Below are 26621 nucleotides of genomic sequence, written 5' to 3' on the forward strand. Positions count from 1 at the left end.
TGTGTGGTAAGCAGAGGTTGTTTTTTCCCCTTTTTCCAAGAAAAACTAAACTAATAAATATGAGTCACTCTAGAAACATCATAATGATTAGTCAAGAAGTCCATGAACACAAAGCACTGAATCAATGACCCATGACCATAACATTCTGCTCCGTACAGATGTGTTGTTATGCCAAGAAGCCATGTTATGTATTTATTATATTGTGTGAGAATGTATTATTTATATTGGATATAATAACCAAAAAGTATCAGATGTTTTTAAACAGTTCAGCTTTTATATAAATAAGACATGTAACCATCAGTTATTTAAAATTCATACAGTCATTTTTCATATCATAGTTAAGAAACAACAGTCTAAAGACAATGAAGTCATTTAGTGTATTTATTAGTGAATGCTCCTTTTAAAATGAAGTCATTTGAGCAATTACAACAAAACACGTTTAGAAAATACATTTGAAGCTGCATTTAGAAGGTCATTAAAATATTCTCAAAATTAATTACTTAATGCAGTGCTCATCAATCTCATACCTTCTGCAGCTATAGCACAATGCAGTATTAAATCCCCCTTTAACATAATACTACTTGGTCAGTGGTTCAATTTCTCTTTAATATTCTCAAAATCTTTAGAGGGTGCTCAGTCATATCAGGATACCAATATCAGTTTTTAATTTAGTTGTTTCCATTATAAACTAGTTTTGCTTTGTTTCAGCAAAACTTGCAGCGCTAAAACAATTTTATTTGAGCTGTAACTGTTGTTAAAGTACAATGAATTACTCAGGCAAGGGCAAAGATTTTGTGTCCATCTGGGATCAAAATAATTTAGCAGAGGCAATGATGTGTAGATCATATATTTATAGATCATAGTACTGACTCCTTAAGCCCCACTTTTATTATATGTTTAAAAAGAAATTGAGAAAAGTGCAGTTTAAACGTTTTCAGTGAAGTACTTGAATAATACTGTAGGCTTTGTTTACAGATTTTTGTCTTAGTTTGCACAATTACTACATACTGTAAAAACAAAGACCGAATCGTCTAGGGGTTCGTGCAGCGCAGGAAGTAACTGTTCCTCAACACACGGTGCCGTGTCCCAGTCCCCAGGTCGTACTCAAACATGTACGGTCCACTGTAAATGTAAGTGTAACCTGCAGAACAATGGCTTAGTGTTAGTCTAAATACTAGTTAAAGAAATGGTTCACAAAAATAATACATTGTCTTAATTCAACGATATACATGAGGCCACTGCTTTCATGTGTTGGTTATACTAAACTAAAAGACGGTTAGCTTAGCTTAAAGCATAAATACAGCCAGCAGACTTTGCCAAAAAAATCCACCTACTACTGTCTCTAAGCTCAGTACTTAATACTTAACTGTTGTTTGGGGAGTTTTGTTTTTAGACTCATTATAAAGTAGGTGCTACTTTTCAGTTTTACACTGGAGCGTATAGTTTAAGTGTTAAAGAGTTTTCAAGAGTTTTAGAGCTGCTTCTTGTTCTGCTGTTATGTTAAAAGTGTGGAAATTACAATGACAGTAGCATGACTTTTAGTCTGGCAAGACATTTTTTTAAAATCTCTCATTTCAGGTTAGCAGTGAGGACCACTCACCTTTGTGCTGGAAAGCTGCCGTAACTCTTCTGGTCAGGCCTGTAAAGGCCTGATTCACAGGTCTGGGATATCCCTGCTCCATAGTCTTTCTGGACTCATCATAACTGGAGAAAAACAGAAAATAGATTGATCCAGTTGACGTTAATAGTATAGAGTAGCTCACAGTGAAAATTGGAACTGGTAAACTTTCAACTCACCTGAAGTAATTATTGCCTACAAAGAAGAGAGTTTTGCCAGAGTTTACATCATGAAGGGCAGCATCGATTTTCCTCACTCCTTTTGGCAGACCAAAAGCAGTTAGTGTTTTAGGGTAGCCCCGCACGGGCTGGTTGCCAGTGAAGGCCCACACTTTGCGACCTGTAGAAAATGATTGAAAACGTTTAAGTTAGATTCTAAAATATGGAATGTGTTTCTTACATAGATAAGGAGAAACCAGTACCTTTGAACAGAAACACTGTGTCTAACTGTCGGCTCTCATACGCAGCATCGATGTCCACAGGGGCACTGGGCCACAAGCTTCTGATGAGGCTTTGCTGTGGAGTTTGGCTCTGGGGGTAGCTACGCCACAAGAAGCTGATAATAAAAAGAGGCAAACATGAGCCATCAAACAATCATTACTAAGCTGTGGATTTAGATGTTTTAGCACTCTGCTGCGGCGCATATCTGAAACCTGTCTTTGAAGAAGATAATCTCTCCTCTGTGGGTTGTGACAGCATCCAATACCATGGTAGAATCACAGGCATCAGGAGTAGTGGGAGGTTTGGGATCATCCACAGAGGGATCCTTCCTAGAGTTTGAACCTAGAATTTAAAAGATACGTTTTGGGAACCCCTGCTTCACAATCCACCAAAGGTCAAAACGAGCAGCAATACCAAAGCAATATTCAGACCCTCAGTACTCACCATAGAGGTACTGAATGCCCCTAACATCATCCTGAGGCAGAACAAAGGTGTCAGGGTTTCTGTAGGAGTACGTTGGGTACATTAGGGCACCAGGGACATTGGAATGATGTAAGCCCAGAGAGTGACCAAACTCATGGGCGGCGACAATGAAGAGGACGACGCCTGAAGCCGAAAACACATAATGGCAGGTCGGTTACAGGACTCAGTGTGACAATGCAGTTATTATCTAAAATCACAGCACGTAAAGATCAAAAAGGAAAAATGATAAGTGAAAACCTCACCACGGCTTGAGCGGAACGTGAAAGATTCATCATCGTCAAAATGAGCATCCCCTCCAAGACCATCACCGGGAGCAAAGGCGTGGGCGAGAGTCTTACCGGGCCCATCAAAGGAATTATAATCACCATGTTCTGTTAAATAAGGCAAACAAGCCAAAATTTACAAACCATTTTGTGCACACATTGACATGAAACATTTGGTAAACAGTTATCTCCAAGTGGATTCAAACAGTCAATCTAAAACATATATAACTCTATGTAATACAATATAATGCCGATTAGAGGTATTGTGTGTATAAGTACATGATTTCTTTAGGGTATTCTGATTCTGAGTAACCTATCCATACTCTATTTTCTATTGTTTTAGACTCATATTTTTAATAATGATGTTATCTGAGTGCATCTTCCATTGCTGAAAAAATTTGCACTCACCCCAGCGACGAAAAGAGATCATAATATCAGCAATGCCGCTGTAGATCCTTGTGAACCTCAGTGGAGTGACTTTGGCCCACACCTGAAGAGCTTTGCCTATGGAGTCATCCACCTCTGCCACAGACATGTCAGGTGTGTAGTTCTCTATCCTGCAGGACAAAGAAATATTCAAGAAAATCATTAGTGTGGTCACATTTTCTCATGTTGTGTGTTATGTTGTGTCTTTAGATCATTCACCTGTATGTGATGCTGCGTTTCTGCCATTTGTTTCCAAAAATGGAGAAACGAGCGACCTGTTCATCGGGAACCCCACAGCGGGGCTTCTTCATCATGGCCAAAGTGTCAGCATCCAGAGACCCGGTGATCTGGAGACCAAAGAATCTCTGCATCTCAGCCAGCTTCTTGTTCAGTGGGCTGATGCCCCTTCTGACAGCTGGACCCTCCTCCTCTGTGAGGTTGAAGAATTTCTTCAGGTAGTTCTGTCAAAAAACATGAGATCTGAACAATATTCGAAATACCCCATAGTCCTAGGACTTGTGTTACAATTATAGGACAAGCAAAGGAAACATATACATACCTTTGCAAAACTTTCATCTTCCACAGAAACTTCAGAAAGCGGCACAGAGAGAACTGCAGTCGCCAGACTGAACAGAATACACCCAGTGAGAGACCTCATACTTCTTCACTGTTTTGACTTGTGTGCACACATTGAAGTCTGGTGTTATATAGGCTGTGGAGTGGAAGTATCGTAGAGTGGGTGTGTTAAGCAACTACTTCCTTGAGCTGATGACTCAGTAATAGTTCTATTTAGGATGACATGACTGAGGAGAAGATCAGCACAGATAGAAAATTCCCAAATCAACTCTGTGATTATGAGATGACACATTACAAAACATTACATACCAAAACTACAGATTTTTAAACCAAATATTATGTTAATAGTGAAACAGTAAGGGATAATAAAACCAGTGAGTTTTGACTGTTGTACATATCATTGTAGGATCATGCTAGTGTATTTCTTCATCAGTGTTTTGCTGATACTCATTCAGACAATATTGTCTCTATGTATTTAAACAGGAGGGAGATGAAACATTTATTGTATATTTGTCATTTTACTTTGAATATGTTTCCTAATTTTGCATGTTGTTCGAAGTTATATTACAACAGACACTGTAACTTTTGCTTAAGGCGGTTTAGCACAAGTCAGAAGATATTTATCAAATCCACCACAAAAGGGAGTACCTAGATTATTTTTTCTACTGATAAGTGAGCAATGTGTCCTGAGGCTAAACCCAAACAAGATATATCGTGCTGTCAACAAACCCTCTGTTTACTCTCAATTTTGCATGTGGTGCACAACAGTGCTGCCATTCTTTTCAGTATTGGACACTGATGGTAGTATCGTTTTGATTGTGTCTTAGATATACTGAACAATGGTAGAACGATGCTAAAAAAAACAGCTAGTACATGTGTAAACTATGACCAGTTAGTGCCTGTTATCAAAAAGTATCTATTAAGTATCTATTAGGTCCTTCTTCTTTTCTTCTTTTATTTTTTAAGAAAACATAAAATGAAACACTTTGAAAAAAGTTTTTTCTATGGTTTAAATATGCACCACATGATGATCATTTCTTTTGTGTCTCCATGATTGCATATATGAGTACCTATTTTGGGGGCAATTATATGGGTCAATATTACAACACTCCATTACACAATGAGCTGATGTTAACAGATTTTAACACCGACTGCATCAGTCATCCGCAATCGTCTTGTATAAGGATTACAAGAAGTCTTGTATAGGGTCCACCGGTAGTGGGGCACGATGACTGTCTTGGAAAACAAGAGAGCTTGTAATGCATCAACAGAACCAAAAAAAAGAAAGTATGCATTTTCATCATTTTGTATATATATGGGTGCTGTTGTGACATGAATCAGAGACTCGTCAGGATTTTGACTGCATGACAGCAAGAAAAAAGTACCGGAGTTTTTTTTAACCTTATTTGGGGCAAATTCATTAAACGTTATAGATATTTTGTGAATCATACTTCAGTGGTTCATGCTTTTACTATTAGAAACTGAAATTGTCACTTTTTTAAATTTCTCATATTTAGAAACAGGCTTCAAAAAACACTACCCTACTGTAGTAACAGTACCTATTTCCAGCATTCTTACAATGTTTATGCTTCTGTTCCAGAAGTCAGAAAACCTCATTAAAAAGCCAGTTTGTCCACTGTGATTGCAGCTGAACTTGATGGGAACTGATAACTCAACCTATGACTTGTTACTGCAGCTTGATGATCTGATGCATGAATCACAGAGATTGAATCACAGAGGTTGTTGTAGGCAGAAGATCTTTTACTACTGAATGTTGAGTTGTCATGACTGAAATTACCCAAACACTTCAGGGACTCTTCCTCCTTCTCAAGAATAGTACTCTCTATCTGCTGCCTTTTAAGGTAATGAGGTAATGAAGTATTTAAAAAAAGAAAAGAAAAAATTACAGACCATGCTGAGACGACTGAATGGATATCAAAGGCTGATGCTCATTGTTATACATCCTTTTGGCTTTTGCTTTGGTAACTTTGCAGTACAGTGTGTAAAAACCATGCTGATAACCCCATACGAGTAGTCATCATATTTTCCCTCCAAACAGAGATTATGATTCAATGGATTCATGGATTTGGCAATAAATAAAAACCAAAGTGTGAAAATTATCTTTCAAATTTCACCATCACCATTCAACATTTCACCATTTCACCATTCATCATATCAGAAAAACATGCTCCTTCCTTCCATCGACACTAGCCAGTTGAACAACTCACCACTTTGCATCAAGGTTCTAGCAACAGGCAGGACTCAAATGCAGGCTCCAGGTCATAGTTCCGTGTATTTATTTAAAGTTAATTTTCAACTACAATATCCAAACAAACAACAGGAGTGAGAGTTCTAGTCACCGTCTGGGTTCTCCTTGGAATCCAAACCATTTCAATTCCAAATGTTTACTTACAGACACCAGGCTGCTCACAAGTCTGTATCCACGGCTCCTCCAAGCAAATCTGAGCACAGGAAAAGCAGGTAAGATACTCTTTTGCAGGCAAAGAAACTTTCAAAATTGTGAGGAGCCAATGGACTGATCCAGACTGCGAGACATGGAAAATATGGTGACTTTTCCTGTTCTGTGGTCATTTCAACCGGACAGAGACAGGAGTAATGATAGAGTCAACTCAAAGGGACCAGTATAATTCGATCCCAGTTTCTCAGTTCATAAACGAATGTTTTTGTACACAGCCAACCCTTCTGAGCCAATGTGTGAAAAAAGGCGTGGGTCAATATCACCACAGGTTTCAGGTGAAACCATTGTGAGACCTTGCATTACCCTATTAGGCGACCTATTGAGGTTACTTCACACTGTCAAGTAACCTCAATGGGAGTTGAGGTGCCTGGAAAGGAATCTCAAAACTGCACTGTAGAAAGTTGGTGTTTTACAGGGTCAGATTTGAGTTGTCCTTTAACCACAATGAAAACAAGGAATGAAACAGAGTCTGTGTGAAACTCACATTTCTCACCGCTAACACAGAGCCAGTTCTTAAGATGGTGCTAGAGGACGAAACAGCCATGGCTTTAATGATGATGGAGGGTCTTAGAGGAAATGAGAATATCATCAAACTAAACAAAGACAAAGTGATAAATGAAGTCTTGAAACACATTATTTCCAAGGGAATGGGAAACTGCCAGAGCACTGGTCAAACAAAATGCTATAACAAGGTATTCAAAGTGCGCAAGATGTGTTTGAATGCTGTTTTAAATTTGTCTCCCTCTTTAATCCTTACCAAGTAATAGGCATTACGAAGGTCCAGTTTAGTGAAAACGGTGTTGCCTTGTAGGAGTTCCAATTCAGTTTACAGGAGGGGTGAGGGGTACTTGTTTGTCACCTTGATTTTTTCTTTGCCATGAAAAAGAACCAAGCTTTGTCGAACACTTCTGCAAGATCGTGCTACACTTGAGGCATGGAGGGACGGGGTTCAGGTGTTTTGGCTCTAATGGAGGAATTGACCACCAAAGGGGTGGTGGATTTAAGGAAAAGTAGATTGCAATTTATATTCCACCTACGGCAGCCCTCTCACTCCCGATGCGTAATATACAGACGATTTGTCACGTCCCGAGGCATTCCAGGGAATGCGAAAGGTTACCTTTCTGCGTCCCTATGTAATGTGCCGGATTGTGGATGAACTCTAATTGAATGACGCTCCCGCAGTAACACATGTTCCAGCCGTGTATTCCAGGCCTAACCCTAACCTTATCCCTAATTTTAACCACCACCTTAATCGTGTTAGACAGTGTTTTCCAAAGCGATTTAAGTCAAATAAATGTACATGTGTAGATTTATTCCAAACAGTTCTGATGTTTCCTCATTTTAATATAGGGATGTGTTAGGTGGCCAAAGGCGAAATATACTGACGATTTGTCACCTAGCATAAAATGTTACGCTTTGGGAGTGAAAACGTGTTGCCTGGAGATGCAATCCTTAGAACAATAGATATTGGGATTATGAGTACTAAGTCTGTGAGGACCGAAAACCAGGGGTGTTTAAGGTGCTTCGAATAGGAAAAGGCTAATAATGGTTGCCTGAGAAAGTTAATGAAAAAAGTTGTAAATAATCTATGAACCATTGCGTCAAGAACCATTATTAAACATACTCAGAAACTTATTAACAAACTCTTCAGAAGACAGACTTGGGTACAATTTCAAAACTGTTTGTCCCTATCTAATCTATCTATCTATCTACCTTGATGCTCTTCCCTCTTCAGGCATTGGTAGAGGCCACTCTGGAGGCTTGAGAGGCAGCAACAGCCTTGAAACGACAGCCTGTACAGGCCCCTGAGAGACAGGTGGGCTAAGCAGAGTTTCTGCTGAAACACTGGAAAACACTGGGTGAACCACCCAGGAACCCTGACAGTTTCATGGCCAGGTGAGCCATGTTTCCTCAATTTTTCAAGTTCATTCCCAGTGTTTTTGTTGGATATATTTGTGGGATGTTATGAGATGTGGATGTAAATGAAGGGCAAAACAGAACATTTAAGAGCTGCCAAATCAGACACATGCAGAGGTGGTATTGTAAAGAGGCAAAACTACAAATAAACAAAAAACCTACAGACCTAACCAGTGTTGGTCAAGTTACTTGAAAAAAGTAATCAGTAACTAATTACTGATTACTTCCCCCAAAAAGTAATCCCGTTACTTTACTGATTACTTATTTTCAAAAGTAATTAATTACTTAGTTACTTAGTTACTTTTTAAAAACACGATTTACAACCTGAATAGGTGATAAAGTGATAGATCTTTCCGCCCAATTCTACTTTTTCTGCATAATCCATCATACAAAATGTAACCAAATGGAAAAGTCTCTTTTTAAAACTTGTTTTATTAGTTTTAATCTTTTAACTTTATGCATCAAGCAAAATTTTAATTATATGCAACATTCTCTGACTGGAAGAAATTAGTTTAACATTTAAACCTATTTTCTGCACATTCCAGCACATAAAATAATTTTTTTTGTGTGTGTTTACACTCACTCTTTCAAATAGATGCAAGTAAAACACAGCAGAAAATAAATAAAGTCAAAGACTCAGTGGTCCTTTTGCTCTATTTTCACCTGTAAAGCAGGAGCAGGGTAGGCGGAGGTTTACCCTGGTGCAGGTGTGCTGCAGCGGTCAGTGGAAGAATCCGCGAGTTTCTCTGTGAATTTCCCATTACGTCATAGCGCACTCGGTGCTTGCTTGGAAGTTTAGGGGTTTTTTTCGCTGTAAAAAGAAGTTTCTTCCCACGCACAACGGACACTAATGTTTTTGTCACTTTTTATGGAATCAAACTTAAAGTAAGGTCAGTACTTCCACGCTTTAAACGCTGCACGCTCATACTCTCTCCGCACTCGATATATTATCCATTGTTGCTCTGCACACAGCTGTTTTCACAAACATCCGCACTTGCTTACCTCACTGTCATGAGACATTCTCGCAAAAAAATCATGGTTTTAGTAACGCAGTAACGCAGCGTTCCTACGGGAAAGTAACGGTAATCTAATTACCGTTTTTGCTATAGTAATCCCTTACTTTACTCGTTACTTGAAAAAAGTAATCGGATTACAGTAACAAGTTACAAGTAACGCGTTACTGCCCATCTCTGGACCTAACTGTATATGCATCATGGTCATGTGTCCTGGTAATATATTTTTGTGTTACCCCCCTTTTAAACTTGATATTCTTTCCAATCTTCAAAATTTCCTAGGCTTCCCTGTGATTCCTTGTCTTTGCTAGTTGCCTTTTCTTTCTTGTTCTGTAATGCTTAACCTGCCATCAACCTGATGATTGTATACTTCTTGTTCTTTGTTCTTGTTTGTTTTTGGCTGTTCTTGTGTTAGAGTCCTCTCTCCAACATTCATTCATTTATTCATAATCCATCAGTATGAATGGACGGTAATTGAAAATATGGCGCATGCATTCATCAATAGCATGACCTGTAACAAGGTTTTGAAATTAAAGTGGGCTGTGATGTGAATGAACTGGGAGGTTGTTGTATGGTGTTAGTTCAGCAGGCATTACACACACACGCAGGTAGGAACAGAGGATCACCGGAGATAACGCCTTTCTTTATTTTTCTTTTTCTTCTTTCAAATACCACAACCAGAACAACATACTCACTAGCGCCCTCTAGCGCTTCTGGTAAATGCATCTACAGAACAAATGCAATAGTATGTGGACACAACATCTTCCCCCTTTGAACAAGGATTTCTTATGTGAACCTGACTTCATCATTCTGATGTATGTCACCTAATACACGTTTAACATATTTCACATTACTCAGTAACATTCACTTTACCATGACAAAGTCTTGGGTCCAGCAAGGTGGGTTCCTCATCCTGGTGGGCCTAAGCCTACTATCAGACTCAGAGTTAGATGCTAGATCAGTTCCTGGTTTATGACAGTCCATTGTTGTGTCAGAATCAGTCCCTGTGTTCAGCTCTGACAGAGCCGATAAGTGTGAGGCGTTCCAGGTCCGTCCGTCATCCAGCAAATAAGTGTTTGGTCCTTTCCTTGTCATGACAGTCCTTGGTTTAGAAAACTTTAACTCGCCTTTCTTTACCTTCCATGGCTTCCTAACCCGTACCTTGTCACCAGGCTGAAAGTTGGATGGTTTGGCGTGTCTGCGAGCATCAGTGTATTCTTTCATTTTCATTTGCTTATTCTTAACTCTTTCGCACATGGTATGCCTCTCTGTCTGAGGAACAGGCATATCCATTACCTGTAACTTTGTTCTCATTCGTCGTCCATGGAGCAGTTCTGAAGGGGAAACTCTAGTTGTTGAATGAGGGGTTGCTCTGTAGTCTATCAGGTAAGTTCTCAGGAACGATTTCCAGGGTTGTCCTTGAATCGAGGCAGTCTGTAGGCAGTCTTTAACGCATCTATTGAATCTCTCAACTTCCCCATTAGCTCTTGGGTAATACACTGAGGATCTCAGGTGTTGGATTCCCCTGCTTTTAAGGAAGTCAGAGAACTCAGCAGAGAGAAATTGAGAGCCATTATCACTTATCAATGTCTTTGGATTCCCTTCACGAGAGAAAACTACAGAAAAGAACTGAATGATAGTAGCTGCATCAGCTCGGGAAGCAAAAGCTACTTCAGGCCACTTACTAAAGTAGTCTACCAGTGTGATGGCAAATCTACAGTCAGAAGGGGCTATTTCAAAAGGGCCTATGATGTCCACAGACACCTTTTCCCAAGCAGCAGCTGGTAAAGGAATGGGTTGAAGTGGAGCATCATGGGTGACAGTGGACTTGTCATTCTGTCTGCACATTGCACAGTTCTTTATCAGTGTCTCTATGTGACAATCCATTTTGGGCCACCAGTACAATTCCCTCAGGCGTTTTTTGGTACGTACAATGCCTTGGTGAGTTTCATGAGCTATATCAGTGAGTTTTTTCTGCAACGACTCAGGCACTAGCAATCGATGTGTACCTCTGACGATGCACTCGTTCAAGACCGCGAGTTCATGGCGGATTGGGAAGTACGGCTGTAAGTCAGGTTCCAGTGACGTCTTCCTTGCAGGCCAGCCTTTCTGTATCTGCACACGGAGCTTTGTGAACACTGGACAGGCTTTGCACTCTTACTGGAAGTCATCCTCAGACACAGAACTCAGATCAGTGAGGATGGCTGCAACTGACTCCACATCCTCTGCACATTAAAATGTCTGTCTCGGGAAGTACGAGCCTAGAAAGACAGTCAGCAACATGGTTCAATGACCCAGTTCTATATATTCCACTTCATAGTCAAACTCCAACAGGCGAGCTGACCATCTGGCTATGCGTAGACCGGCTCTGTTATTGCCCTTAGTAGTCAGCAGTGTTGTAAGTGCTCGGTGATCTGTTCGTAGGAGGAATTTTCTGCCCCAGAGCCATGTGCGCCATTTTTCAGCAGCCCAGACGCAAGCTAGGGCTTCCTTCTCAACGATTGAGTATTTCCTCTCTGCATCAGACAGGCTGCGAGATGCAAATGCAACAGTCTGTTCTGCATCATTACCGTCAAGTTGAGTCAAAACAGCACCTACACCGTAGTTTGAGGCATCTGTCGAGACTATGGTGGGCTTACTGGGGTCGAATATCACCAGGGCAGGGCTGTGCACAATTAACCGCTTGACTTGATCAAACGCTACCTGAGCTGCTTCGTTCCAGTGGAATGAACAGTCCTTACGCAGAAGAGCTCTCATAGGTTCAACAACAGTCGCGTAATTTGGCACAAACTTGCTGTACCATGCACTCAAGCCAAGAAATGAGTGCAGGGTTGCAGGATCAGTAGGGGGCGGAGCATGCAGGATAGCAGTGACATGAGAGTCATCTGGCAGCAGACCTTCTAGACCGATCTTTTGACCAAGAAAGCTCAGAGTAGTTTGACGGAGTTGACATTTGTCAACATTGAGTTTCAGTCCTGCATTGTTGATTCTGTGTAACACAGCACGCAGGTTGGCCTCATGTTCGGTTTCTGAAGTTCCGTATATGATGACATCATCAAGACAGCATTGCACCCCTTTCTGGCCACGTAGGATTTGTGTCATCATCTTTTGGAACACTGCAGGTGCTGAACTCAACCCGTAGGGGACTCTGCAGTACTGGTACAGTCCTTCATGTGTAATGAAAGCAGTGAGCCCTCTACTCTCTTCATGTAGTTTCAGCTGATGGTAGGCGGATTTAAGATCCAGGGTGGAGAACATGACAGCCCCACGCAGCTCAGACAGTATCTCCTCTATCAGTGGCAAGGGATGACTGTCAACGACCACCGCTTTGTTAGGTTCTCTCAAATCAACGCACATGCGTATGCCACCAGTCTTCCTTCTAGTGACTACAATCGGGGAGACCCATTCAGATGCATCAATTTTCTCTATGATGCCATGTTCCTCAAGGTTCTTGAGTTCTGTGGAAACAGCATCACGGACTGACAGGGGTAAGCGTCGAAGTTTCTGCTGTATTGGCTTCACTTCAGGTCGCACCTTCACTTTATGTACGAAGTCCTTTGCAAACCCGAATGCAACTAGAGACTCACATTCCTGTTTGTGAGTGGGCAGGGCAGAGGTTTGCTGAAGTGTAGCACAGGCCTTGGAACTCTCAAGGACTAATTGTCCCCCTTTTATGTGTAGCTGGAGGGCAGTCACCAAGTCCATTCCCAGTATGGGTGTTCCTGTTCTCACAATGTAGAGATCTGTGGAGGCACTCTTGCCATTGTAAGTAATGTCAGCTCTAAGACACCCTAATACATCCAGTTTCTCTTTTGAATATGTAATAAGCTGAACAGCTGGATTACTTAACTTAACTGAGCCAAAATTTGTGCTGTAAACATGTTCAGGCCGTATGGAAACACCAGACCCTGTGTCTACTAGTAGCTTAACAGTACATGCCTGTGCAGTATTTGGTACAGTGACAGTAACAGTGCACATCAGTTTAGCCGGATCACCACTGACACAATTGTCAACAGTTAAAACACACATTTCAGGCACAGTCACTTCATTAACAGGCTTATGGGAGGATTTACACACTCTCGAAAAATGTCAGATTTTCCCACATGTATTACATTTGCAGTCTTTTGCGGGGCAGGATTTATCATTGGCTTTGTGATCAGCTGAATCACAACGGTAGCACGTCGGAGCTGCTTTGTATTTTGGCTTGCACATCTTCTTTTGTACTTGAACAGCGGCAACAGGCTTTGTTTCACCAACAGCAATGGCCTTTGCATCAGCTATTGCAGCCTCTGTACGCCTAGCAATTTCCAAAGCTCAATCGAGCGTCAAATCCTCCTCCATTAGCAGTCTTTCACGTATACAAGCATTATTTGTCTTCTCTACAAGTTGATCCTGCAACATTTCATTCTCCATAGCCCCGAACTTACATTGTTTCACGAGCTCACGCAGTGCTGCAACGTAGTGATCTGTAGACTCACCGACAGCTTGGGCTCGTTGCCTGAAGCGGTATCTCTCGGCGACAACATTGACTTTAGGATGAAAGTATGTTTCCAAAGCCTTTACGGATCCCTCGTAATCATCCGTAGCGAGTGGTAAGGCGCTGTAGATTCGTTGTCCCTCCGTTCCCAAGCAGTGAATGAGCAGGGCCCTCTTCCTCTCCGTAGCAAAGTCATTACCCCCGATCGCAAGCAAGTAGTTATCAAACAACTTTTTCCACGCAGCAAATGGAATTTTCGGTTCGCCCAGACAATCCAGGAACACAGCCAGGGGTTGCAAAGAGAGCAGAGCCATAACTTAATCACCACTACTCTCGTCGCCACTTGTTGTATGGTGTTAGTTCAGCAGGCATTATACACACATGCAGGTAGGAACAGAGGATCTCCGGAGATAACTCCTTTCTTTATTTTTATTTTTCTTCATTCAAATACCACAACCAGAACAACATACTCACTAGCGCCCTCTAGCGCTTCTGGTAAATGCATCTACAGAACAAATGCAATAGTATGTGGACACAACAGAGGTTACTTCAAATGCAACTTTTCAGCAGCTCAACAAATATGACCAAATAGGGCTGGGTATCGTCACTGATTTCTAGAATCGATTCGATTCCAAATCACAACGTCCCGATTTGATTCGATCAACGATTCGATTGAATTCGATTCAATTTTGACTCAGACAGTCAGAAATATTACAATTCTGATCATTTATCAGTACCGACACTTCATCAGAGGTGTAAGCATCACAGCACATGGCTTTGTATCACAGTAACTGAGGATAAAACCAAAAAAATATCATTAAGGAGATTTTCCTGACCTTACTTTTTATAGCAGATAACCTTAAAAATATTCTGCAGTAGAACAAAATTTGGCATAATTTTAAAAAAGTTTAAATTTCTTCGGTATTGAACAGCAGAAATGAGCCTTTCTAGTCGGCAGTCATTGGAAAAAAAAAAAAACAGCGGTCAACAGCGCTGTAAACAACAGTAGACTGGTGGGTAATAAGCAAGCGACAGTAGAGACACTCAGAGGCTGTGGCAAGGAATACAAACCATCACAGACTACAAGCCCACTCCACAGACTGCTGTCAGTTCCACCCCTTTACCAGATGAGCTAAACGAATTCTTTATTTGCTTTTTGGCACAGAACTTCACCCCTGCAGAGAAGATTCAACCCCCCCCCCCCACAATCAGGTGGTGACACTATCCCCAGACAGTGGGTGGAGATCAAAGCCCCAGGTCCTGACAACATCCCTGGACGAGCACTGAGGGACTGTGCTGCGAAACTCGAGTTGCAGATGTCTGGCTTTGAGGCTTGCACATGCCTCAAAGCCTCCACCATCATTCCTGTACCAAAGAAGTCATCTCCCTCCTGCTTTAACGACTACCATCCGGTCGCACTCCCCCCATCATTATGAAGTGCTTTGAACAGTTAGTCATGCATCAAATCAAGACATCTCTTCCCCCCCAACCTGGATCCATTTCAGTTCGCATACTGGTCAAACCGCTCGACCGTTAGAATGCTGTTCATAGGCTTCAGTTCAGCATTCCCCAGCAACTAATTCACAAACTGGATCTGCTGGGGATCAGCACCTCGCTTTGGCTGCTGGATTTCCTGACAGGAAGACAGCACGGGGTCAGCAGCAACACCTCCAGCACAAGAACACTGAATACAGGGGTTCCCCAAAGATTTGTGGTGAGCCCCCTACTCTTCACTCTGCTGACCCACAACTGCACACCATCTCACAGTTCCAAGCTTCTGTAATAAAACTGTTAGGGGCGCACCACCATTTGGAGATCCGCGGCAATGTGTCATGCAGGACGCATCATCCTTCTAGAAGTATTGTGTAAGAGAATAAAGTGTGAAATGGTCTACTGAACAGTGTTTTGTCTTCCATCAGATGCCTCTGAGGGATCAGAAGAACTCGATGAAGTGTTGATATTTAACACTACTCAGTTATTAGTTCTCACATCCTGATATATTTTATAGGGGTGCAACGATACTCGTATCGATATTGAACCGTTCGATACAGTGCTTTCGGTTCGGTACGCATATGTATCGAACAATACAAATTTTTAATTTATTTGATCAACTTTCCTTCTGACGATGCTGTCTGTGTTGAGCGCTCGGTGGATCTGCGCTCGACAGTGCAGCCTAGGCGCAGTAGTCGAACGCAGATTCACTGAGGCAAGCTAGCGAGACAGAAGTTAAGCTCTCCTTGCAACATGGCAAATTGAACCTCCCCCACCCTCATTCAGATCTGGCGTTTTGGTTTTCATGTGACGTATGACCCTGAAGGTAAGCGCGTCATGGACTAAAGTAAAACAGTATGTCGGATGTGCAATGCTCAATTACATTGGTGGGAACTAGTGCGTTAGCGCAGTTAGCTCGTTAACGTGTTGGCCGTCCAGCCCCACGCACGGGGCGATCCGCGGTAGCTCGTTAACGGAGATTTGCCGTGTTGTGGCGTTAACGTCATTTCAACGAGATTAACGCTGACAACACTAGTGGGAACACAACGAATATGACTGCACATTTACGCCGACATCATCCTAGTGCAAAGACAAGTGGAAGCAGACAAAAACAACAAGCACGCATGCTACAAACTTTACCCGAGTCATTTAGACAGCCGTTAGCACAGGATTCTCCTTATGGGGACCTGATATGTTTAATATGCTGCTGAGAATATACCCCAGAAGAAGCGTATAGTATAGCTTTTATTTTGGAAAGAGCCATTTCTCTGTAATAAACTCTCTTTTCCAAAGATGAGTGATTCCTCAATCAGATATATATATATTTTTTACTACTTTGTTGTTTCAGCAACATTAAATTTAAAAACTGTACTTTTGAGTTCAAATATATATTTATAATTTTAATAAATGACAAATTAAAAAAGCATGAACATTTTTTTTGTATCGAAAAAATATCGAACCGTGACACCAAAGTATGAAACCGAACCGAACCGTGAATTTTGTGTATCGTTGCACCCCTAATATTTTAGTAGTCATTTATCTCTATATCACTTTTATTCTACCTACTCTACATTCGTAAGAACTTTCTATTGTATATTTTTATTATAATATGACTGAGTTTAAGTTAGCTAAAAATAACTCCAAAGAGATACTTTTTGTTTTATACTTGGATTATATATGAGAGGTAAGGAAGCACTTCTTCAACTTTTGCATCAGTATTTTGTAAATAAAAGATCTGTACTTATACTTACATTACCAGTGTGTGTACTTTATCCACCTTTGGTTGTAACATTGTAACACAACAGTAACATACTTAAAATGTGCTTATTGGTGATATCAATTTATTTTTACTGTACTCCATTTGATCTTTTGTATACATAAAGTCACAGTAATTAAAGTTGGAAACACAACAAAAACAATTAGCGAGTGAAAGAATTACATAATGACTGTGTCATAAATGAAACAAAATAAAAAGGTGAACCTCAATGAAGCAATGATTAACATAACAAAAACAAAATTAAGTACATAAGCTGCTGGTAATTGTTCAACAATAACATTAGATATTCAAAATTATATTGATACAGTTTCTCTTTATTTTTTTACAGTGCCTTATTTAACATTCAAAATCTTCTGTAAACAAGTTAGAAAACTGGCTTATGGTAGCAGGGCAAGAAGTAGCTGTTCGGCAGCACACGGTACAGCCTCCCGCTCCACATGGCATACTCAAACATTTGTGGTCCACTGTAGAGGTAGGTGTACCCTGCAGAACAGAGATGCTACATGTTAGTGCTGCATAACAGACCAGAGGGATTTTAAAAATAGCTGTAAATAGCTGTACATGTAAACTCAAAAGATAAAAACAGAAATATCAAAAACAGAAGTCATTGTCTCGTTTCAGTGGTCTTCAAGCCTGAATTGCTGCTCACCTCCTTGCTGCAGAGCTGCAGTCACTTTGGAGGTCATTCCCAAGAAGGTCTCATCCACCTGTTTGGGGAATCCTTTATCCATCTTCTTTGTGGCCTCATTATAACTGGGAAAAGAAAAATGTATTTAGATTCATCTAACATTTGTAATACAACTTGTAAGCTGCTGTATGGAAATCGGTTGCCTAATTTTCTCAGGTCTTAGTGGAACACACCTGTAGTATTCACTGCCTACAAAGAACAGAGTCTTCCCACTTTGTTCGTCATAGAGGGCCGCATCAACTTTCTTCACGGTTTTGGGCAGACCAAAGCTGGATATTGGTTTAGGATAGCCACTTACAAGATCATAGCCGCTGAAAGCCCACACCTTCTGACCTGTCAACAAATAAGAAGTAGACTTTATAGTAAAGCTATGTAAAGGCACAAAAATGCTGACTTCAAAGGAGTGCTGCATTAGGTGGACACTGGCAAAGCATACCTTTAAAAAGTAAGACACGGTCTGATTGTTGGCTCTCATAAGCAGCATCAATATTAACAGGGGCATCGGGCCAGTTAGCTGAGATGAGAGCTTGTACAGGTGTGCTGATCTGAGGGTGTTTGCGCCAGACTAATCTGTGAACACACGCACAAAATGTAAATTAATGTAAATGATCAATCAGCCAATGTCAGAAGCCAGCTCTGCTATGAGAGATTTCTCACTCAGGTATTCAAGCATTTATTTTGTGATACCTGTCCTTGAAGAAGAGCATCTCTCCTCGCAGTGTGGCAACAGCATCCAAAACCATCGTTGAGTCACAGGCATCAGGAGTAGTGGGGGCTGTAGGTCCAGGCATCTCTTCGTCATTTGGACCTGGAGGTAATTTAATAAATATCACACTGTTGTAAGTTGTAAAATTATTTATGCACAGGTTCTTCTAAGATTTTGGTCAACTCAAATATTTTTAATTGAATAAAACCAAAAAAAGAATTTAGCACTCACCATAGAGGGACTGGATGCCATTAACGTCATCCCGGGGAAGAACATAGGTGTCAGGGTTACTGTATGAGTACACTGGGTACATGAGAGCACCGGGGTCATTGGAGTGAGACAAGCCCAGAGAGTGACCAAATTCATGGGCAGCAACCATAAAGAGGACGTAGCCTGAAGTAGAAAACACAGAATGACAATTGGTTACAGCTAAGGATAACTCAGGTCGCACGCTACAGAGTAATAATTTGGACACCACAGTTCATAAAAGTAAACAAACTTACCTTTGCTTGAGCGGAACGTGAACGTTTCATCTTCGTCAAAATGGGCATCCCCTCCAATGCCAGCACCGGGAGCAAATGCGTGGGCGAGAGTGCCATCAGGGCCATCAAAGGGGTAACCATCACCATGTGCTGTTAGAAGATAGTGGTATTAGACTTGGCCAAACAAAACAAAAAAAACACTAAAAAATATAGGTGAGATGGTGAGATAGGTGGGATGATCATGTCTTGTGCAATAATACAATAAAAACGTTCAGTGATTATATTACTTAGTGTGTTTTTAGACTCACCCCAGCGACCAAAGGAGATCATAATATCAGCAATGCCGCTGTAGATCCTTGTGAACGTCAGTGGAGTGACTTTGGCCCACACCTGCAGAGCTTTGTCTATGGACTCATCCACCTCTGCCACAGACATGTCAGGTGTGTAGTTCTCTATCCTGCAGAGCACAACAATATCCAAGAAAATCATTAGTGTGGTCACATTTTCTCACGTTGTGTGTTACATTGTGTCTTTAGATCATTCACCTGTATGTGAGGCTGTTTTTCTCCCATTTGAGGTTGTTTTCAAAAGTGGAGAAACGAGCGACCTGTTCATCGGGAACCCCACAGCGGGGCTTCTTCATCATGGCCAAAGTGTCAGCATCCAGAGACCCGGTGATCTGGAGACCAAAGAATCTCTGCATCTCAGCCAGCTTCTTGTTCAGTGGGCTGATGCCCCTTCTGACAGCTGGACCCTCCTCCTCTGTGAGGTTGAAGAATTTCTTCAGGTAGTTCTGGAAGAGAGAAATATTCAGAGCTTTACACTCAAATATCTGTCAGCATGTTTAAGCTCAAGAAACAAGACAAATAACAACATGGGATGGACAATTAAAATAATCACAACGTTTGTCCACTCTAGCCTATGCCAAAAAATAAAAAACAGCCAAGTACACATACCTTTGCAAAACTTTCATCTTGCCCAGTAATCTGAGATACTGGCATGCAGTAAACTGCCACTGCCAGACCAAGCAGAATGCTCAGAGTCCAAGTCTTCATGCTTCCTCGTTGTGTGCAACTTGTGTCTCAGTGCTGTGAGAAGCTGTTATGTAGGCTGGAGTTTGGATGTGTTGAGTAACTACCTGCCGTCAGTGACTAAGGAAATGCTCCTTTTATGGTGAAGATGGGAACTCTGGTTTTGATTGCTCATGACGGTGTTACCCAAAACACTGTTATTGAATCATTGTTGCAGTTTGCAGAGGAAATTGGTCATGAGATAATAATTAGAAGAGCCCCAAATCTGTAATTATCAGATTTTAATAATAATAATAATAATAATAATGGATTGGATTTATATAGCGCTTTTCGAGACCCTCAAAGCGCTTTACAATTCCACTATTCATTCACTCTCGCATTCACACACTGGTGGAGGCAAGCTACGGTTGTAGCCACAGCTGCCCTGGGGCAGACTGACAGAAGCGAGGCTTTTAGTTCATTTGATTTTTATTCACATATGACCTCCATGTCCCGCAGTGTGAAGAAAATCAAATAGATTTTATGAAGCTCACAGAAGCTTAGTGAACTCAGGTTAAAGTTGTTTTTCCTCTTTCTGAAAGTTCTAGAAATAAAATTTAAATTTATTCCTATTTTCAAGCTCTTGAACAAAGATAACAAGCGTCCATTTTTTCTTTTCCAGAATTGACCTCATAGCTGATTTAAAGCAGATTTAATCACATATTTGAAGATTTTCTTTGTGTGTTTGTTCCACAATTATTATTATTGTTGTTGATTCACTTCATTTTAATATAGGGTTCAAAGCTGGTTTCCTTCTTTTAGTTTAGCTGTTATTATTTAAAAATTAGTTTTCTATTTTTCTTTCATATTTTCTCAGTGGTATTTGGTATCTGGACTTAATAAGCTCAGAACAGTTCTTGTCTCATTAAACACTGTTGTGGAAGTTTTCCACTTAAATAAAGCCTGCAGACGAGCGGTGAGCGGTAGCTAACATTCTTTAATCAAAGCACACAAAGAACAGACAACCAAGCTTGTGGAGCCCCTGCATGACCGCGGGACAGACGGTCAGCAGAGTTCTCTCTGAGCCTAGCATGGCTCTCAGTTAAATACCTTCTTCAGGAACAAAAGGCAGTACACAGCTGTTTCACACCTTAAGGTTCACACTCCCTTGCTACTTCCCAGAGTCCTCGAAGAGACAAAAGACTCGTCCTCTGGAGTTCCTGTTTCCCCCAACATCCTTACTACACCCCCTACCATTTGTCTTAAGTATGAGTGTCAGACATGTTAAAATCCAGTGGCACCAAGGCATTACAATAACGTGATTAATACATAAGTGAAAGAAATTCCTATACAACACTTTCACCTATGTTTTCTTGTAATGGATGTGTTAACATAAATTTAATATTCTGTCAAACACTGCATTGAGGAATTGGAAGGGTTTTTTTTTTTTCACTATGAACACTTTGGTTTTTGCACGATCCAACATGATTCCAAATGAAAAGAAGTATTTTGCCAGGAATTGGTCATGGAGGGTTTCAAGTGCTGCACATCACATACAGGAAAGGATGATTAATGTTGACTTTGCGACCATTGTGCAACCACATCTTCTACAATGAGCCACCTTTTGAGGTGCGCGGAACAAACCCGTGGACCAAGCTGAAGTCTATTAGCTGAAGTTCTTGAAAACCCTGTCCTTAATGCACACCATGTACTTTAAACGTGTGCCTCACACCAGAGCCAAGACAAGATCAGATTCACTTTACTACCTCAAGTCTTGAAATTGCTACAGTGAAGTGTTAATGTTATCAGTGGGGTGGCTCAGATGGCAGAGCAGATCAGCTACTGATCAGAAGGTTGGTGGTTTGATCCTTGGCTTCCCCAGTCTGCGTGCCAAGTATCCTTGAGATACTAACCCCAAATTGCCCTCTGATGCATTCATCAGAGTGTGAATGTGTGTGAATGCAGATTAGTTTGCACCTGTGTTTAGAAGTGCTTGTATGAGTGGGTGTGAATGAGGCATGTTGTATAGATCAGCGGGCCTCGGACCGGTACCGGTCCGTGAGTCGTTTGGTACCGGGCCACGAGAGTTGAAGCTCAGGTGTGAAATGCAGGGTTTTTATCGGTTTTCAGCGTTATTTTGTTATCGTTTTTATCGTCAACTCGGTTTTCCTGGGTCTTTTCACGTGTGTTATGAATAAATCTTATTTTTTTCGGTACTGGTACTAGTTTTATTTTGTTGTATTTATCCGCAACACCTTAAAGGCCGGTCCGTGAAAATATTGTCAGGCATAAACCGGTTCGTGGCGCAAAAAAGGTTGGGGACCACTGGTAAAGAGCACTTTGAGTACTCCAGGAGAGTAGAAAAGCGCTATATAAGAATCAGTCCATTTACCAGAAACATTAAAGTCAGTTTATTCTACACATTCAATAGTGCCCAACCGCATAACATTTTGGAAACTGGAAACTTTTTTTTTTCTGTGAGTCAACTGCAGGTGGTTATTTTCCACCTTACCTGTAATTATCCCCAACCACTTTGTGTCAGTGTTACACAATACTGGACACAGGGATGAAGAGTTTTGACTTTATAAAGTAACGTTCAGCCTCAGGTAATCAGAATCAGAATCAGAATACTTTATTAATCCCGAAGGAAATTAGGGTTACAGCAGGCAACACGCTAATGGCGCATGCGCACTTACAAAGGAACCTTCTGACCAACTTTACACAAACATCACATTGGGGAGACATGTCAGAGAGGTAGGCTGATAGGAAAAAAACAACGAAAATACATAACATGAGGTAAGAGGAGGAGAAAAAAAACTCCACTCAGACTGAGCTCCTAGTGGGACAACAGTTTGATAACAGAAAAAACACCTCAGCACAAAAAGCACAAGACTATCAATACACCATAGAAACACAAGACAAGCAACAGGGGCGGGTAAAGGGTAAGAGAGAGCCGGTGTAGACAGCGCATCCGGTCCTGCAGCATGTCTGCGCTGGTCCAGTCGACTGCCATCTTCCCCGGTAGGGCACAAGCATCGAAGGCGTTTGGAAAGGGAGGTGGGATCAGTGTGTGCATATCAGTGTATGTGTGTGTGTGTGTCCAGAGTTCAGCTGAGACAGTGTCCTTCGCCCCGCCAGGCTAAGTAAACAGTCTTCCAGCCAACCCAGGTGGCCTTGCATGGAATGGGAAGAATAGTCAACACACAGTCGTTATCTGGGAGCTTTTGTTCGGCTCCAGCCTTGGGCCCGCAGCTGGCGCCGAGGTATCCGCATTCTGATGTTGATGTTGTTGATTTTTCTTTTATGCGAGCAGCTCAGGAGAATTTCAAAGCTGTTCTTTAACACTCCGACACTGGTCTCTCAATCTCCCGTTGGAGAACCGCGAGCCTCCCCATGATGGTATCAAACTTCTGTTCCGTGGTGTTGTCATTCTTTTGATTCTGAGACCTCACAACTGCAGTGAGCTGTTCTGCGATGTGATCCAACTGTCGCTCAAAGGTGTCATTTTGAGCAGGCCTCTCCTTGATGTATCCCAATATACGCTCAGAGATGTTATTTTGAGTCTTCACGGCAGCTGTAAGCGTCTCCAAGGTCTTAACCATGCTGCTTTCGTTGTGAGAAGTCGCGCCTCGTCCCATCGTTCCAATCCCAGCGGGCAGCCTTGGGGGGGTGTTACATCCCCCAGGAGGATGTCTCTTCTCCCTACTAACCCTTTGTTTTGTCCAGGCTCCACCTCCTCTGTCCTGATTGGATGCTGCGCAGAGTCCGGCTAATTGGTAATCAGCAGAGCACTATTTAAGGCCTGTGGAGCTGTGCTTCTGTGCCCTCTGGCCATTTTGGTTGCCATACCTGTGCAGGCTTGCATGCCTTTGTATCTTGTGTGAGCATTGTTGTTTCATGTTCGGACTGCTTGTAGGGGAGAGCTGCCTTTTGTTTTGACTCCCTGTTTTCTCCTGTTTATGTGTTGTTAGGTAGGTTATGGTTATAGGTTGTATATCTTGTTTCTTTGGAGTTAGGTAAGTTTCTTTTATTTCTACATCAGGGATGTTTTGTTTGTTATGTTGGCCTTGGCTCTCCCTGACGTTATACCTCAGTCTGAACCCAAATCCCATCACCAGTATTAAATAAACCTTCTAAAATTACCATCTTGGCTCCTCCTTCTCTATCCACCTTTATGTTCGTCCCTTCAACCCCCTAGACTAGCCAGGGGACGTAACATAAATTGGCGGCTCGTCCGGGATAAAATCCTGTTTAATCCAGCCGGTTCCGCTGTCTTAATTCTCCGATAAGCCAGGGCCAAGCCAGCTCCGATCAGCAAGAACCCTGTTATCATGGTTCCGAATAGGTAGATATCTTCAGCGTCCTCGATCGACAGTCCCGCCAGGCACACAATCCTCCATTTCTGCCACCTGTCCATCGTGTATCCGGCAGGGAAAGTCCCTCCAGGGCACTCGGGCTCTCCCGAGCCCAGACTTCTCGTTGAGAAAAGGGTGTCAATAGCATTCAGTAAATTAGGCAACAGCAGTAAAACGAGACATACACACACACACACACGCACACACACGCACACACGCACACACACATGCACGCACACACACGCACACACACACACAGTGAATATGTTTTAATAGAAAAGCAAAGATATCTTTTTTTATCAGGAAAATATCAATTTTTCTTTGCTAAGTAAAAAATAAATCCCTCTGATGGAACGACATGAGCTTAAAATAAATGTTACATTTGGCTGAATAGCTCTATATCACATGTTGATGTTTGTATAGAGAGATTTAAAATTGAAATTAGCAGCAAAATAAGATTAAAACACACATTTCAAATCATGAAAACTGTACAAATTCCAATATTACATCACTGTATTACACACTGAGGTAAGACTAACCACACACTAACCACTTCTCTATTTTATACATTGTGGTCATTACTGGACGTAAAACTTTGTGTATGCATGCACAGCACCATCAAGCTCCAGGGAAAGCATTACTTCACTTATCTCCTCTCTGTCACTGTTTCATTGCCTTCCTTCACTTCACATTCCAGCAGCTCATTAACACGACTGATGGAGTGCACACGTTTGAAGTTGGAGTCGTATTTGTAGTCCAAGTTTCCCTTGAAGAAGTGCACAGATCCTGTGGGGAAATCAATATTCATTTAGAATTTGAAACTTAAAATGTATTGTGGCAAACTGTGTTTGCTGTATGGGGCAAGGACTGTCTGTGTACAGTGCATTCAAAAGTATTCATAATGAAAAGGTTTAAGTACCTTGGATAGTACTGCCTTGGTTATAAACCTTTGTACCTTACATCTTTTTTTTTTACTCTATGTCTATATGCAAGTATTTTCCAATCACAGTTAGTGAAGATATTCTATTAATCTGAAAGTCAAACAGCAAAGGAGCAGAAAAATATCAAGTGTTAGTGTAAATGTACTGTAAATTTTGTTGGATTGAATTTCCTTTTATGAGAAATTGACATTTTAAAGGGCTGTAAAAGAAAAGTGATGTAAGTACCATCATAGAAGACAGCAGCATCTATAGGCATTGGGATCTCTGGCCACTGCTCCTCAACAGACATTGGTGATCCCTCCATCAACCTTTGTTCCTCGTTGTACCTACATTATCACATATAATAATAAAATATAATAGTGATTTTAGAAAAGCAGAGATTAATGTCAGTATTTTCTTGTTTATGGATGACAACATTTCCATGGGAAGTGTAATAAAGTACGTGACTAATTTACTTAAAGCACCGTTTTGATGACAAATAGTCAAGTTGGTGACAACAATTGATTCTGCAACCACTTGTACTAGAGATGTGTAATTTTGTATTACATCAAAGCGTAAGCAGGAAGCCTGTCTGGTCTAGACTGGTTCTCACGGAATGATGTTCTGTTTCTATGTGTGAAATAATAACAGTACTCACACATAGCCATACAAAATTCTTTAAAGAAAATTTTAAAACTGTGGAACGATGGCTGCTGTCAGTGCACCGCTACATAGATGAAATGTATTTGAATTAATCTATACCTGCTAGTGTTTTTTCATTTCCATCACAATGTTCTTAATCTGAAGGTTTAAAATAAATGGGTCACAATCCTGTTTAGAGAGCTCTCTGTTTGACCCATTTACTAACCACGTCTTCACTGACCACCTTACCCACTTATCACCAACCTTGTTGTATTCTACAACGTGAAAATAATGACCAAAGTCCAAACGGGGAACTAAACTTCTAATTCAAGTTCCTATTTAGAACTGACAAACTGTGCTTCAAACCTAAGTAGGCCGCTTTACATAAACCTTGTGTAAAACATATTTGGACACAATCTTTAGGTAAAAGTAAATATATTCTCCCAAACCCATATGAAGGTATAAGCAGTCTTTTCCACTTTATGCCGGCTGCAGCTTCTTGTTGTTTTATTATTACTCTTTTTAACATATTTTTTCTGGTTTTAACAGAAGAGGACAGTCTGGATCTCATATATCTGATTGCTCTTTCATCTACCTACTATCAGGAACACCCATCTATGTAAGATCTCAGCAGTGTGCAACTGCTTATACTAGATTGGGGAGCAGTGGCCAGGGATCCCAACGCCTTAAGATGCATCTGTCTTCTGTGATGGTAGTTACATCACTTTTCCTGTCATCTCATTGCATAAAGGTGATTCCAGGACATAAACGTGTCTCACACTTCTCCAGGTACATCAGTAAAATTTAAATGAAAAAGTTCAAGACATGACAAATCAAAAATTAAAGGGTGGTTAATCT

General features: G+C 41.2%; 2 protein-coding genes across 2 annotated transcripts; both read right to left on the minus strand.

Annotated features, from left to right (window-relative positions):
• Positions 1–449: 449 nt before the first annotated feature.
• On the minus strand, positions 450–3903 carry LOC146378606 (collagenase 3-like). Its single transcript, XM_084941488.1, has 10 exons — positions 3790–3903; positions 3450–3691; positions 3213–3361; positions 2784–2912; positions 2503–2664; positions 2271–2400; positions 2040–2173; positions 1798–1957; positions 1601–1704; positions 450–1141 (listed from the first exon to the last, which is right to left on the minus strand). The coding sequence occupies exons 1-10, from the start codon at positions 3886–3888 to the stop codon at positions 1032–1034; spliced, it is 1419 nt and encodes a 472-aa protein (XP_084797614.1). The 5' UTR covers positions 3889–3903; the 3' UTR covers positions 450–1031.
• A 13081-nt stretch (positions 3904–16984) lies between these two features.
• Positions 16985–19922, minus strand: LOC146378607 (collagenase 3-like). Its single transcript, XM_084941490.1, has 10 exons — positions 19793–19922; positions 19382–19629; positions 19145–19293; positions 18858–18986; positions 18586–18747; positions 18336–18456; positions 18085–18218; positions 17822–17981; positions 17610–17713; positions 16985–17443 (listed from the first exon to the last, which is right to left on the minus strand). The coding sequence occupies exons 1-10, from the start codon at positions 19889–19891 to the stop codon at positions 17325–17327; spliced, it is 1425 nt and encodes a 474-aa protein (XP_084797616.1). The 5' UTR covers positions 19892–19922; the 3' UTR covers positions 16985–17324.
• Positions 19923–26621: the final 6699 nt, after the last annotated feature.

Source organism: Perissodus microlepis, chromosome 10 (assembly GCF_051167445.1).
Source record: "Perissodus microlepis isolate ML-2025 ecotype Zambia chromosome 10, ASM5116744v1, whole genome shotgun sequence".
NCBI classification, from domain to species: domain Eukaryota; kingdom Metazoa; phylum Chordata; class Actinopteri; order Cichliformes; family Cichlidae; genus Perissodus; species Perissodus microlepis.